This window comes from Vanessa tameamea, chromosome 21, assembly GCF_037043105.1.
Source record: "Vanessa tameamea isolate UH-Manoa-2023 chromosome 21, ilVanTame1 primary haplotype, whole genome shotgun sequence".
NCBI classification, from domain to species: Eukaryota; Metazoa; Arthropoda; class Insecta; order Lepidoptera; family Nymphalidae; genus Vanessa; species Vanessa tameamea.
Window position 1 is genome coordinate 1,833,201 of NC_087329.1, and position 16,492 is coordinate 1,849,692.

The following is a 16,492-nucleotide window of genomic DNA, read 5'->3' on the forward strand; positions in this document are numbered from 1 at the left end:
AAGGTTATCGTTCCCTCCTTACGATAAAGACGACGAGATGAAAAATATTTTAAATTTACCTACGCACTAGTTATTATAGTTAGAATTGATAAATTATAAATAAAATCACTTTTACTTATTCTGCCTTTTAAATTTATAAAACGATAACATTAAAAAATACTATTTGATTACAATCATTGAATAGCGCCATCTTTATTATTATTGACAAAATGTTTCAAAACGTTAGGAAATTTAAAACTACGGCAACATCGTTGTAGTAAAACAGTGTTCTTATTTAAAAACAGATGGCAGCTCTTTATGTCGGTAAAACGGTATTCGCCTGCTTAGCATGGTTATCAGACCTTCAAATGACCTTTTATTCGTGTCCTCTCCTCTCTTAATAATTTTTGACAGTTCTGTCCAGTATCAGTTGGGGAGTGCATTAGTTCCAATTAGAATCTTCAAATAAAAATGTAAGTGATTTCAGTTTATTTTATTTTAAAAGTTTCATTTTACGATTTCCTATGTTTACTTTCCAAAGAATATTCAATCAAAGGAAGATTATTAATATAGGTATTAAAGTTTTATGACTACATGATGTAATACTTTGTATTAAATATTTAATTATTATAGAAACTAAATAGGTATACTCATTTTAAACTTACAATTGTTATACTATGTCAAATATATTTTTTTATATTCTTCAAATGCATGTATTTTCACTTTGTCCTTTTTGCGTGCTGTAATAAATTCTTAACTATATAAATTAATTTATACCTAACTATAAATAATAGAATATTATATTGCTTTCTAAATAATTAATGGTATATATAGCATAATAAAAAAAAAAGATTATTCATTATTTGGCGATTTTTTTTTTAAATACAAAATGCGTAATTTAATATATCGTATTTGGTACAGCTCCAAACTCTATATAGAAAGTAGGTACATTTCTTTAGCATACGTAAATAAAACTATCATGTTCGTCACGCTGTGTAATGTGACCTCTGAAGGTCGCGGTCACCTTTTGAAATAAAGTAAAATTTCCAAAAATTTAATAATGGTTTATTTTGTAACAGCCGATATTAGGTATGGCAATGTAATGAGCAACAATATTTTTTTTCAAACACAATATTTATATTATAAACAAAATATTGATATTCTCTTAGTTTACTTGAATGATAATGTTACTTTATAATTGAGAGACAAGTCAATAGAGAAAAGCAATTAAAAAATATTTTTGAAAACGGCCAGATAGATGACAATAGACAATTATGAATTCCATTTTTAAAAGTGTAAAAACTTTTGTGTCATTGTAAATTGTTGACTTTGACTGTCACAGTTTGTTATGGTAAGTTTTTTACAACTTTCATAAAAAAATGTTGAGTATAAGATGAAATTTTAGGTTTTTTTTTAATATAAAATTCAAAAATGCCACCGAAAGGCAAAAAGGGCAAGAAAGGCCCTCCTGAATCAGGATGGATGCCTGGATTTGGGACAAAAGGTATATATATTTGGGCTTATTCATTATTATTGGAATAAGTCTTAATAAGAATTGCTATTGGAATAAGAATACTATTTTAAATTTTTATTTTTATAGTACCACTCCTTAACTAAAGTTTATACAGATACGATATATTTAACATTTATCAGTAGTTTTGATAATTATGTTACATATATTTTAAGTTTTGTATCTACGAAACTTATAACTATAGTTGGTAATTGTTTTGATTGAAATCAATGTTTTTCATATTTGGCTGGTATAGCAGAATTATTAAAATATAGTGTTTTTCTTTTAATTTGTTAATTAAATATGAGAAGACTCAAAAAGCCTGAATATTTAGTATACTTAGTAGTATGCCTGAAAGAAATTGATTATATTGGAAAATTATCAGAGATAATAAATAGTGGGTTGGCAAGGTCAGATAGTAATGCTCCTGTTAAATTAGAGCTGTCTCTGTGCTAGCTTTATATATAAAAATCTTCTGTATGTGTGTATCTTAACTCCTTAATGGTCTGACTGATTCGATGAATTTGTGTCTATCCCGGTGGGTGATTCCTATTAGGTGATGCTGTAATTGGGAAAAATATCAAATTCTTATTTCTCATTGACAAACTCAGGACGGGCAGCTTGTATAATAACCTAAAATCTACTTATGCCACATATAAACTATTTAATATACTTTTATATTTGAAAACATTTTTTGGAAAACATATGTAAAATGATATGCCTCAAATATTGATAAACAAGTAACCATATGTATGTAAAATTGATTTCTTATAACTTTTGAATGATTATCAATTTTGATAAAATAGAGACTATACAGTACAGTTACAATACATTAAAAAAAACACTGACTTTAATATTATTTATTATCTATGTTGTAGTATCTATAAAATGAAGGCAGCAAGTTGTGGCATATGGCTAAGCAGCGGCTTTATCCACGCGACATGTACAAAACTTTACCTATAGCACACAAACTGACATTTGTACTCAAACTATCTCCATACCAAATTTCATCCAAATCAGCTCAGCAGTTTAAGTGTGAAGAGATAGCGGACAGAGTTATTTTTTCATTTGTAATATTAGTATGGTTATAAAATTATTGGAATAAACTATTTCTGATAAAATAAGGAGATATCTGAAGTATATGAATTCCCTTACGCATGTTAAAAAGTTGAAAGTTGCTTGCATTGAATACCAGTTGTTTAATCAGAAATATAGCACGCCTGTAGCACATAGTTGTATAAATTATCAAAAACAAAGACCAACTAGTATAGTTTATTTTTTATATATTGATTAAAAATCTTAAATGTCACTGGTTGTCTATGGCTTGTTATTGAATTTTTAAACAGAATAGCTTGATTAACCGGATTTAATATGGAGGTGTGTCTACTCATGTTTTAATCATGAAATTTTAGTTAAACACACCTACTATGACGAAAACATGTTGACTAAAACCGTTCCGATAAATTGATAAGAATTTTAATATATTTTTGTAATGTATTATCTAATAGTATCCTGGTCAGTGATAAGCATTTTTTTTATATATATAGTATATTTGAGAGTTATCATTAAATATATGCGTTACTATTGAACTTTCTAAAAAAAAATTATCAAATTTAAATGAACATAGTATAAATACAATAATAACAAATAGAAATGCTGCATTCATAAAGAATAAGTATATAAAGATATACTTACAGTTTATGTTGAAAACCTATTGATCAAATACCAGGAAATCATAAACCATGTAGCGTATTATATATAACTATCAGTAATAGTACTAAATTTTTTTTTCTCTTGCAGCCACTATGTCTACTTACTTCCAGTACCCCACCCCCGAACTCCAGGAGGAGCTCAAGAAGATCGCTCAGGCGATTGTTGCTCCTGGAAAGGGTATCTTGGCAGCTGATGAGTCCACTGGTAAGTCTAATTTAATATTATAAATGGCGCGTCGAATATTAGTTCTTCGATCCAAGAAAATATTAATCTTCAAACCTTGCCCACACAGGAACAGTAATTTGATTAGCTTGTTACAAAAAAGCTAAAATCTGTAATGAAGATTTAACTGAATGGACAATAAACTAGAAATTTTGCCACTTTGCCGATAAAAACATGACATATGTATATACAATAAACTTTATAATTCCTCTATGCTCTATCTTCTATATTCCTAATACCTTACAATAGCACTCACAAAATTAAAAACACTTTAAAAAGACTGACTATGCTGCCATTATAGTAAATCACCACATAGTTTATGATTGCCTGGTACTCGAGCATCAGTGTATATATATAGCTAGCTGAACCTGCGGCTTTGCCCACGCGAAATTTATAAAACTCAAACTTCCAACCTCTGTTTCACTCCCTTAGGGGTTGACTTTCGTAAAATCCGTTCTTCGATGTCGACACCTTATAAGGAATCTACTTGCTAAATTTTAAGTTTATGTGTTATAGTTTCTGAGATTTCGTGATTAACTCAAGTTTATAGACATTTTTTTTTTATTAAGGTACCATGGGCAAGCGCCTCCAAGACATCGGCGTTGAGAACACTGAAGAAAACCGTCGCAAGTACCGTCAACTCCTCTTCAGCTCGGATCCGGTAATTATATATATATATATATATGTGTGTGACAGACACTTTTCATTCACTCTTTCAAAAATGTACTTAGTTCGTTTACAGCAACCTTACTAAATGAAGTGTACAATGATTTTCGGAATAATACAATTCATATACAGACAATTTTATTGAAGACACTTGAAGGTCGTACATACAGTCACTATAAAATTATTAATATTAAAGAATATTTTCTAAAACTAATCTCAATATATCGATTACTTCATGAATATCGGCTTTCTAGAACTTTATAATGTTATATTGACTGAATTCTGTCAAGTAAATAGATTGTGTGAGGCCAGTCTTAATCCAAAGTCAAAAAGCGCGCGCGCCTCACTGATGATGGTCTTCGGTTATTGATGAGGCGCTCCAAAAGATTGCTTATAATATTATTTGGATGGGAGAAAACGACATCCGTTTGCACACGGACACTCTTTGTGTTAAAGACGGAGCTGGATTATGTTAAGAATTTATTATATAAAAAAAAACAGTTGTGTTATTACATAAATGTTAGAAAAGGATGGTTATATTCGCAAGAGTTAGTACGGATTTTCTGTTAATCTTGGTAGAATTTACTTACCGCAACACGGTTTACATTTATTTCAATCTATCTGATATATCTTGATAATTCACAAAAGTAATTATAAAGTCCTCCTCGAATAATAAGGTCAAATTCCTTCAGTCGAAGTCCTCAAATATGGACTGTGGATTTTGGTGGGGGCAGTTCACGTTTAATTGACCTTTAGAATCACGAATCGGAGATGCTTGTTGAGCATGCTTCAACAAAGTTATTAAGTGAAATATTTTGGGTTTGATTCTTTATTCAAGAAATAGTTTGGTAGCGAAACGTGGTAAAATAGTCACATTCTAAAATTCAGGCTGTGTCTGAGAACATCTCCGGTGTCATCCTCTTCCACGAGACCCTTTACCAGAAAGCCGATGACGGAACTCCCTTGGTTGCCTTGTTGGAGAAGCGTGGAATCATCCCCGGTATCAAGGTCGACAAAGGTGTTGTACCACTCTTCGGCTCTGAAGACGAATGCACTACCCAGGGTGAGTTTAATTTAACGACTTTTACAGGTATATTACCGCGAAGCTATTGAAAATGGAGTTAAATTTAGAGTAGAGAAGTATCAATATTTCTTGGTTCAAATCGCTGATCGGGTCAATTAAAAGTTATTGGGATTTTTCCGTCTAGAAATTCTCAGTACCTAGCTGAGGATTGTAGAAGACGACAGTGTCGCTTCTTTGCATTTGCTGAACTCTTTCCGATCGGATTCAGTCGAAATATAAATGTAAATTGAAAGAAAAGAACTGAGTTTCTTGCCGGTTCATCTCGGTAGCTGTAATGTACTTCAAAATTACTTTAATCAGCGTACTTTAATAAACAATATTTCAATTGTTAATTATAATACTTTAATGCGTATTTTGAACTCGTTTTGTTTTCCATACACTCGTACATATATATTATATTCATATCGACGATAAGTCGTGAACTTGTTTGTTGTTAATTAGGGGCTCGTCTTTTTATCAATTCAGATAATAATGTCAAAGTCCGAAATATCTGTATCTAAGTTATAATAATACGATTTAAAATTTCTATTTAAGATAATACGTAATATACAAATATTTGTCGTTTTTATGGTATAGAACTGTGTGTTTGTAAATTAATACTATCTTGTAAAATTATTTGTCTCGACTAACCAGCAATGCACATCCAAAACGAAGTCTAGTAAGCGGAAATTTTGAATGAAAATTTATTTTAAAATTTCAGCATTAAGAAAGGCATTTTTGGTGAAATGGGAGGGGTTTTGTTTTTATGAATTATATTCGTACGAATTCGGGTCAGAGAGCTAGTGAAATAATATCTATATGTGCATTTTTTTTTTAATGTTAAAATTTATTTAAAGTACTCTGTGGAAGAATTCTGGATAAAAATAGAAATTGCTCTTGAAAGTGCTAATTTCTTTTTTATAATTATCTAAAGAAATGTTTCAATGATTATTATCGACGAATACCTGACACTGGTCAGTGGTCACGCTACATACATACGTAATGTGTCAACTTGAAAGGTCGCGAAACGTCTTTATGCGTCTCATTCATTATGCAACATTTACGATAAATGTTTGACAAAGATATTGTTGTTTATTTCATGACCAAAGTCAAATTCGACTCGATCGTGTCATCGAATTTAATTTAACGATAATATCTATTCATTGGAAAATAATATCGATTTAGAATAATTGAAATGTCCTAAAAACTGTTTTAGGGCACGATTCGTGACTAGCACTACATATATTTTCGTCTTTTGTTGTAATATTTATTGATTCTAATACGTTGAATTTTTATTATAGTCATTTAAATATGTATGTAAATAATATTATTGTTCGTAGACAGTATAATTAATGAAAAATATTTTTTACAGGTTTGGATGACTTAGCTCAACGTTGTGCTCAATACAAGAAAGATGGCTGCCACTTCGCCAAGTGGCGTTGTGTGCTCAAGATCGGCCGCAACACACCTTCGTACCAGTCTATTCTGGAGAACGCGAACGTTCTTGCTCGTTACGCTTCCATCTGCCAGAGCCAACGCATCGTACCTATTGTTGAGCCTGAAGTACTTCCCGATGGTAATGTATTGTCATAACTACCTACTACTACTACTACCTAAAGCATTTTTTTTTCCAAGTTATTGAATTTAGCAAAATATGAAAGCGCTATGAAGTTAAAACTCCGCTGTTTAAACTACTAGGCGATCATAACTAATAGGAAGATTATTGTTTATATTTCAAAAATCCGAAAATGATATTTATTTGCCGATACATATATGCGAGTAAAAAAACTGATGCTTGATTTTATTAGTATTATACTAATTCTATTAATGTTTAAAAAAATTAATAATTATATATAATAATAAATAATTATTTTTTATTATCTCAATTCTCAAATGTATGAGTACAAAAATGAGAACAAACTTGACATTATTGTACTAGGCGATCATAAATAATTAGAAGGCTACATTTCCAATACAACTCAGTAATACGGTCTTATATAGTTATCGTGTTTGTTCGATTGTTCTAGGCGAGCACGACTTGGACCGTGCACAGAAGGTGACTGAAACTGTATTGGCCGCCGTATACAAGGCGCTCAACGACCACCATGTCTTCCTCGAGGGTACTCTCCTCAAGCCTAACATGGTAATTTATTATTTTTATTATGTACCAATAATTTAAGGGGCAGATATCTGTTGAAGGTAATATACCTGTATCGCATTGCGTGTTGTAATTTATAGCAAGTACTTAAGCGGCTAACGATGCTATCTTTAGATGTCCATATAAATATATATCTGAGATAGAAAAGATTACGAGTCCAATATTAACTATATTGGACCTGTAATCTTAAGTAAGCCAACTTTTTAAATGTTTAAAAAATATGAGAAGTTATTTCATTTGAATAAAGCGATTCGATATTATTTTGTGTATAATTTCATTTTGTTTTACACAACGTCGTTACGGATTGGTGAGATATACATAACAGCAAATATAATATGTATATGAATTTGAATTCTGCCTGGTAAGAGTGAAATATAAATTAAATACTTGAAAACTCATTGATATATAAATAGTCAGTTTTAAGAGTATTTCCAGAAAGAACTTGAATATAAAATATAAGACTTAAGTCTTATATAAAGATTTTAAAATTACCTCGTCCAATAATTTAATATATTTCGTATTTGAAGGTAACCGCCGGACAATCCTGCAAGAAAACTTACACAGCAATGGACATCGGTCGCGCCACCGTCACCGCTCTCCTCAGAACCGTGCCTGCTGCTGTTCCCGGTAATTTTGTTAGAGTAACAGATATTTATGAAGAAAACTTAATAAGGCACTTAATAAGTGTTTAGTTATAACATGAATATTCGTTAAAAAGAAGTCATAACTTTTTTCAGAAATTTTCAGTAAAGTTCACGTTCAAAATCGCAAGAAATACTATTTATTAAATTATTATTATTATTTCAGGAGTAACATTCCTCTCTGGCGGTCAATCCGAGGAAGAGGCTTCAGTTAACCTGAACGCCATCAACACCGTCGAGCTGAAGAGGCCGTGGGCTCTTACCTTCAGTTACGGTCGCGCCTTACAGGCCTCCGTACTCCGCGCTTGGGGAGGCAAGCAGGAGAATGTGCTCGCTGGACAGCAGGAACTTATTAAGCGTGCTAAGGTAATATCCTTTGTATTTATGAAACCCTGGTACATATCTTATGCTTCAGTTTGCCTAGGTTGAAAAGAAAAACAAATATTTGGTAAGTAATAACAAATTAAGCTAGAAACTAACAGTCCCGTCAATATGGTCAGGATAACTGCCATGAATTTTCAAACTCTATTGTAGTGTAATATATATTGTACAAGAAAAAAATAAACTATAATAATCAATACAAAGAGTGCTGTCATTAGTAATTGTTATTAATAAAATTTACGTTTGAAATTCATGATAGACAGACCAAGGATCTTTGTAATTTATGATATCCTAGTACTCTACGCTAAAATGAGCTATCCAGAAAAGATGCTGTTTTGCTGTTAATTCACTGAGGTAACCAATAAAATACTACTTCTTGGGATCCTAGTAAATGTATCATCATATTTAGTAGGCCACAAGGCAAAATTTATCGCGAGGTAAGTATATGAACTAAGTTGAAATAGTTTTAAAAACTCATACTAATTCTTTACATAATTTCTGTAGTAACCATTACCTAATATCAGCATGCAAGTAAATTATAGTAGCTATAAGCTTTATGTGTTGTAATCAGTATATTAACCTACAGTTTTAATTTAAAGGTCAAGTTAAGATCACTTTAAATAATTATTGCTGCCGTATTGATACTCCACAGAAAATTAATGATTGTGTAAATTATTAGACTATATTATATTTTATTAAAATGTAATTTATTATTCTAATAATCAAAACAATATTAAAAGAAAATAAGTGATCATAGCTAAACCTTATAGAATGTACCTCTTTGTTCATTATAAGTAGAATGTATCTAATTTGTTTTATTTTTCATTTTTTTTTATCTATGCACGTTCCTTGCACCACATCGACGCATCGCGCCATGGCAACGATCGATTCTACCGAAACTAAAAAAAAAACTTTACTTCATACTTCAATTCATTATCTCAAATGAAATATAAATTAATTGTGCTGCCATAATATTTTTTATATAGGCTAACGGTCTTGCCTGCCAAGGTAAATATGAAGCTGGTTCGATTCCCTCTCTCGCCGCTTCAAAGTCCAACTTTGTTAAAGCCCACGCTTACTAAAATTTTTTTTATATAATTTTATGTAAAAGTATCCACATTCCTTTATACAAGACTTAATTATCACAAAGTTTAATTTTAATGCTATTTTATTACTCGAATTATGGCAGCATTTAATATAAAACATATAATACGAAAAAAATATTTTTTCGAAATGTTTTTATTTATTTTCAATTTTATTGCACCTTTTTAACTGTCATCTAGTCGATTTCAATAGAATTTGTGCACAAAATAAAAAGTTACTATCGAACTGTTCATTGATTTCTGAATTGAAAACGTTAGTCGTAAAAATGGAGATATTTTTTTGTCTTAGTGCAAATTCTATTGAAATAAACTATAATTATGTACTTATATGTAAGTAACCCACACATAGAGTAGCTAGCTATTGTGCACGTCGTTAATAGCTTGTGTGTAATAATTTTGTGTAAACGTTTATTTACTAACATTTCGTTTTCGTTAATAAAAAATAAAAAAAACTGCTTCGACTTTTTTTTATCCTTGTGTGTATAATAGATCTATTCACTCACAACAAATTATCGGCCTCTATTTGTATGAGTGTCGCTTGTGCTTATAATATGTCTTAGTTGCGCTTGACGATTGACATACGAGTAACGACAGCAAAAAAATACAAATAATATTATTACCTTCGTTTTTAATATATGTGTAGTTAAAATGATGCACCTTCGTCAGTGAATAGATCTATAAAAAAATAAATAAAACCCATCTCTCATCCGATTAAAATTTTAACCACTTCTAGCCTCAGACCATTTTGTGTTTTTAGTCATGTAAAAGTATTACATTCACATGTTTATTTCTATTCCGTGACGACGGCGTTTCTTGGTCAAGAATGAAGATAGGTTGCAGTAGAATAGCCTATTAGAATCACAGGCGGATAAAGACAAGTAAATAACTGACGTTGAGTTCGAATCCTGATTAATCTATATCATAAGATTGAGGATTTCATAAGGACATGTTAATCAAGTACTGATTATAGTATATATTATAGCACACTTACTAGAAAATCGCACGGAAAATCGAAGTTTTATTTACTTTACTCCTTAGATTTGAATACGGTTTAGGTAATTACAATATTTTTTAAGAGCTGAGAAATAAGTATACAGAATGTTAGCCGAATACAATAGCCACATTTTTATTTTGGAAAAAAATCCCCCTTTACTAGTATAAGCAGTGACCCCCCTAAATTCTTAAAAATAAGAATTACAAAAATTGTGTAGGTTTATTAAGATATTTTTTTTACATCAACAACAAATTACTATTACATCAGCGTAATTGTAGAGATGACTTTTTGTTCAAATGATTTTATTGAATATTTTATTAAATTAATTATTTGATTCCAGTAGTTAGTATTACTTGTGGGTAGATAATATTATTAACGTTTGAATTTTATTAACAATTAAAAGTAAAATACCGGTCTATTGAATATATATATACTCTTACAGTAAGTATATAATATTGATATTATTATTCTGGGACAGACTGGTAATCAAACAGGTTAGCCGAATATATGGTTGCCTTTGCCTGTTACACTATATAAAAAGTATAAACCACTCATTACCAACCAAAGTTATGTTAGGTTTACAGCTGACCACCACCTAAAATTTTGGATTTTAAGTTACTGGTTAGCTTAATATTCAAATTGGAATACTTTGTATTGTTGTTTGGTAGTGGAGTAACTGGTGCTTGAGTGACCGACTCTACCACCGTTTAATAGCTATTTTTTTTATAATTTTTTTTTACTGAAACAATCAACAAAAATCATATAAAAAATGTTAGTCTAGCTTTAAACACTCGGGCGCTTAGAATATTCTTAGCAAGATTTTTTATTGCTGTTACAGTCTGTGATCAAAATTCAACAAGAAAGTAGAGTAATAATAAACATTTGATATTACAAAATATAATTTATTTATAGCATTTTTGAAACAAAAAATAGTTACATCATAAAAACATCTAAAGATCTATATACAGGAACGTGACATTCACGCTTGTGACGTCAATAATCTAAATTTAAATAAAGTCTAAAATTGAATTGCGAAGCGCAGATTCTTATTTAATAATATTATACACTAAAACCTCCGAAACGAGCTGCATCTTCTCATAAGTTTTATGTATGTTGTTTTAGTCCTTATTTTGTTTCTGGCAGTCAATAAGGTAAAACAAAAAAACAGCTTAACAATTATGGTATAGCCAACAACAACAACCCTAAATATATTCAATAGTGATACAATGTTTTTTTTATCTCATTTTTCATAAAATATTTTTCTTTCCCAGGCTAACGGTCAAGCATCCCAGGGCAAATACGTCGCTGGATCCGTAACAGGTGTGGGCGCTGAAGCCGGTCTTTTCGTTGCTAACCACGCATACTAAACATAACATACATACACAGACCAACAAATACGCTCTTATATAACTGTGACTTGAACAAAACTACTGGAATAATTGTTTATTCCTTATTTCTTAAGCACAATGAAAACCTAACTATTTTAAAATGTCGATTCATACGTAAAACAGGACAGAAGCTTAAAAAAAAATATTTTTGCTTTGAAGATATATCATATTTAATTATCTGTACACCAATTTTAGCGCCTACATAGATGAAGAAGTTATTTACAAAATTAGATAATATCTGTGTTGAGCGCGAAATTAAAACAAGATGGCGCCGCTTTCCATAAATTGATGGGCTCTATATACATTCACACTAAGAGATCAAAATATAAATGCCAATTGGCATTAATTTTTTAGAATTTTAGGATGAATGTTATTTACTTAGTCCTCAAAATTTGAGATTATTAGATGAGAAGAAAAATATTTATCATTAAAGTCGTAAATGTAGTATTGTGTAAATGTCATTAGAAAAATTTGAATTAATCATCATTTAGATGCTTTATAATCTGTGGCAGTAATATATTACATTCTTTTTAGAAATATAATAAGTACCTAATTTATTTTTAACAATCAATAAAAGTGACAGTTTATATGGATATTTTTTATGAATATTATTTTATAATATATCTACTTTAGGTTTTTAATGTATTTTGATATTAAGCGTAAAATATAATAAAATAGTTGTTCTATAATGTAGTTTCATTTTGATCCTGTGGTTAAAAAATATTAATTACGTAATATATAGTGTTTACTCGTAAATTATGTATAGAATTATATGTATATTAATATGTTGGTATATGTTACATAGTTTGTAATATATCATCATTAAACTTATAATATAGGGGGTTTGTTGTTAGTATATAGTACCATTTTATAATAATGATAATATTAATCTTCATTTAAAACTACAGTTTCACTACAAAAATCTTAAAAGTGTATCATTAGAATGAAAATAAATTAAGATATGAGAACTAGACACATGTAATTTATAAAGACAATCAAACGTCTTGATCTACGTGAAGTTTGTATTTCAGGAGAAAATTTCGATAGTATTTCTAATGATTATTTAAGGTAACAAATTTCTACTTGAATTTTATCCTATTGTATTACAATTGTAACTAGATAATGAGGCGTGGGCCAAAACTTTCCAATGCAACAGGGAATATACTCAAACCAATATATTGTATTTTCAATGTGCATACTCCTTTTGTTACAATTTGAATACATTTTTACTCAGTGCTACGGTTTAGTTCTAATTTAATGGAAAATAGATATTTGTAAAATATGCAAATATAACTTCATTTAAAGGTGAAAAAGAATGCCGTTGGTGGTAGTGGCTTTGCGCAATGCTTCCAAGCACATAACCAATCATTAGATTTAATTCCCAAAGTTGGTGTAGCATTGGTGATGTAAATAATGGTTAATATTTCTTATAGAGCCAATGTCTAAATGGTGCTGATCACTTGCTATCAAGTGACCCATTTGACAGTCCACCTACCTATTTTGTATAAAAAAAAAGTAATATAAGCATGAATAAACAAACGTCGTTCGTCGATATTTGATTGTTAGAGTTGTCTCAAATTAATTCTCTCGCAGAACGCCTTGATTTTTTTGATAATTACGTTTTGCATTAACATACAATGTGCTATCATTTTAGATCAGGCGCTAGTTAAATTAAATATATTAGAAATTTACACTTCGGCACACAACGATACTATGTTGTGATGTTTGGCGGTAGAATTTAGGACTAGTTGGCGGTAGCTGCCCAGACGGGCTTACAGAAAGCTCTACCAGTAATCAAGTTTTCTATTTCATTATTATTAAAAAAGATTTTTAGAGATTTAATGTTTTTATTTTCATATTGGTTTTTGTCTTGGAATCGATAATTCCTGAGATGTGCGATTATTTTCGCTAAAAAGTAATTATTCCATCTTCATAGGCAATTTTTGAAAAATATTTATGTAGGATCTAATTGTGTATTATATCGATAGTAAATACTTTCATGAAATAAGTGTTTTTTTTTTCGAGAATTTTTATTGGTTACGTGACAGTCGAAGAAACCCAGGATTTTAAAATAAAATATTACTTAATTGACTATTAAACAAGATTTATTTTAATCAAGGTTGGTTAACCTATTATTTATTAATATCTATAGATACACATCTCAAAATAATATTAAGTAAATAAAAGCGTATGAATGTTTATATTATTATTTTTTTGTCTTCATGTTGTTCAGGGTGATCCCCAAAACGGCTGAACCAATTACGACGAGACTCACCGTTAGACAGCTAATAAATATATATATTGATAAGGAGTAATATAGGCTTCTATCAATTTCAAAATTAGAATTAGCGTCCGCGGAAAAAAATACAAAAAAAAAACACCCCCTTTTTCTATGATAAATACAATACCATTTTAATCATAGCAGTAACTCAGAGTATGTTGACCGCAAAGGTTCGTAATTTAAAATCAATTTCACGTACCTGAGGAAAATTTTCTAGACATCAATATATATCTCGACCAGACTATAACGTATATGCAGCGTCAACAATATTGACCGATCGTGCCTGATGAACCGGCTTAATCAATGTAAGCTACATTACACATTTACTAACTGAGCTTGTTTATATCGACGATACGGGAACGGAACGAGACGATTTATAATATACCTGTATCTCCACAGACACGTTCGTGCCTTTAAATCTTTAATTAGTATCAGAATAACTGGCGACCCTTCCCTCTCTCTCTTTTTCTTCCTGTCTCTTTTCATTGTGTACGTTTACGTATTATATAACATTATTTAAACATATTTTTAATTCTAGTCATTTGTTTATTCCCAAACGCTGTTTATTTTATTGTGTCTGTTACATATTTAAATACATTATACAGAGAAAGCAACTACGTTCCAATCGGGTGTATCAAAACACAGCTCGTTTTTATTATTAATTTGTTATATAGCGTATCAGTCAAGTAGTGATAGGTTAGGACTTGACAAGAGATCAAGGAAAGTTCTGATTGGTTAGATTTTAGATTTTGGTGTCCCAATGAATATTCAGAGTGAGCGTTCTAGTGCTGCGGTGAGTTTACTTTTGAAAGTCCCCTTTTATCTCTTCGACCAATGACTAGACTATGTGTGTTTGCTAACATCAAAATGCGTCACTTCTTCAAAGCTTACTGTTAACGTAACTGTGATTATTTTTAGTAAGTACCTACATTTAGCGAGAGAGTGTTTAGAGTAGTCACTTAAATACTATACTTTGATTATAAACGATAAGTGTGTGCCCTTATACGTTACCAATAGGTATTAGCGACTCTGGTGTTTGTGGTATCATTGAAATACATTCGTGGCTGTTTATTTGATTAGGTTCACTTAGTGGCAGGGCTCTGTGCAAGCCCGTCTGGGTAGGTATGTCCCACGCATATATTTTCCACTAAGGTTTGAAGGATGAGGGTCCCACGGGCATGGGAGACCACATCTCAGTTTCCAAATTAGAATCATACGGCGCCAACGTATATGGCCAGTGGTGAAAAATTACCATCAGTTGGTCCATTCGTCCGTCCCTCTACCGTTGCCAAAAAAATGCAAAATTAAATGCAGTTGAAACTTTTTGGAAGTAATGCTTGTTTTTCCCACTGCTGGACTGCCTTCACTCGTATTTATAAATAAAATAAAATCAAAACTTTATTCAAGCCACCTACCACAGGTTCAGAATGTAGACTTTACTGAAAAGAACCGGCAAGTAACTTAGCAGTTATTGTTTCTGTCAATAAAGTTTCATAAGTAAATACAAAAGAATTAAATTATTATTTATCCTACATGGATAGCAACAAATAGTAACTAAAAACTTTTTTTTATCATCCATAATAATCCTTTATGGAGTAATACGCCTGTGAGTACACCATAAATCTGCGAATTTGCGTTTATAAGTGAGTATAGCGTTCGGTTAACGGTATTGAAGATCGTCTTGAATTTTATCGCTTCGTCTGTCGGGTAAATGACTCGCTTACTTGTATTGTGAAATTTAATTTCTATTATGTTCTCGAATGTTCTACTCGAGATGTTAAATTAAACTCCAGAAATGAAATTCTTCACGTGTACAAATTAGTCTGAATACTTCGTACTAGTGGTAATTGGATCTAATGAAAATTAGGGAGATTTGTTTGTAACGCCCTTTGATTAAAGTATATGAAAACTTTTACGTCATAAATATTAATTAAATAATTGGAATCAAGATATACGTATAGTTTTGTAATGTTAAAATAATGGAATGGAAATATTTTACGTTTGTATAATTTAAATGGAAAAGTTTTGGATATGTTAATTAGTGGCCATTTTAATTGTATATGTATCGGTATAAAAACTACTTTTGACGTAGAAAAAATTGTTGACAGTAAATTGTACTGATGAAAAAAAAATGTTCAAAGGTATCTGAAAAGTACCGGAAAAAGTTTTTCAATAAAAACGTTTAAAAAGTATCTGAATGGTGGGAGAACCCGGGTGATGTTGACTTCTTACCCACTAAAAGTCTAGCAAAAGTTATAGGGTTGTTTGACATTGCGCATTTGTGGTCAATTTCTTATGCAACTCGGCGTGCATTCAGCAAATATTCTAGAAACGGTAGTCTCAAGTTCGATCCGTTTTTTTTTCGGGGACTTTATAGCTGGTCTCGATCTCGA

At 30.7% G+C, this 16,492-nt stretch overlaps 1 protein-coding gene across 3 annotated transcripts; it reads left to right on the forward strand.

The window, feature by feature from the left end:
* The first annotated feature begins 291 nt into the window (after nt 1–291).
* LOC113396876 (fructose-bisphosphate aldolase-like) lies at nt 292–12,507 on the forward strand. 3 transcript variants are annotated; one of them, XM_026634945.2, is made up of 10 exons: nt 292–452; nt 3,290–3,406; nt 3,994–4,085; nt 4,979–5,153; nt 6,526–6,729; nt 7,181–7,296; nt 7,839–7,938; nt 8,119–8,318; nt 9,320–9,394; nt 11,702–12,507. In XM_026634945.2, the coding sequence occupies exons 2-10, from the start codon at nt 3,295–3,297 to the stop codon at nt 11,795–11,797; spliced, it is 1,170 nt and encodes a 389-aa protein (XP_026490730.1). In that variant the 5' UTR covers nt 292–452; nt 3,290–3,294; the 3' UTR covers nt 11,798–12,507. The 3 variants fall into 3 exon arrangements, with proteins under 3 accessions (XP_026490730.1, XP_026490729.1, XP_026490728.1); XM_026634944.2 differs by lacking the exon at nt 9,320–9,394; XM_026634943.2 differs by lacking the exon at nt 11,702–12,507 and having other exon boundaries at nt 9,320–9,891.
* Nucleotides 12,508–16,492: the final 3,985 nt, after the last annotated feature.

Coding starts and splice junctions, on each gene's coding strand:
- LOC113396876 (XM_026634945.2), top strand. CDS start 3,295: ATGTCTACTTACTTCCAGTACCCCACCCCCGAACTCCAGGAGGAGCTC. Junction 3,407..3,993: donor GGCAGCTGATGAGTCCACTG/GTAAGTCTAATT, acceptor TTTTTTATTAAG/GTACCATGGGCAAGCGCCTC. Junction 4,086..4,978: donor TCCTCTTCAGCTCGGATCCG/GTAATTATATAT, acceptor TCTAAAATTCAG/GCTGTGTCTGAGAACATCTC.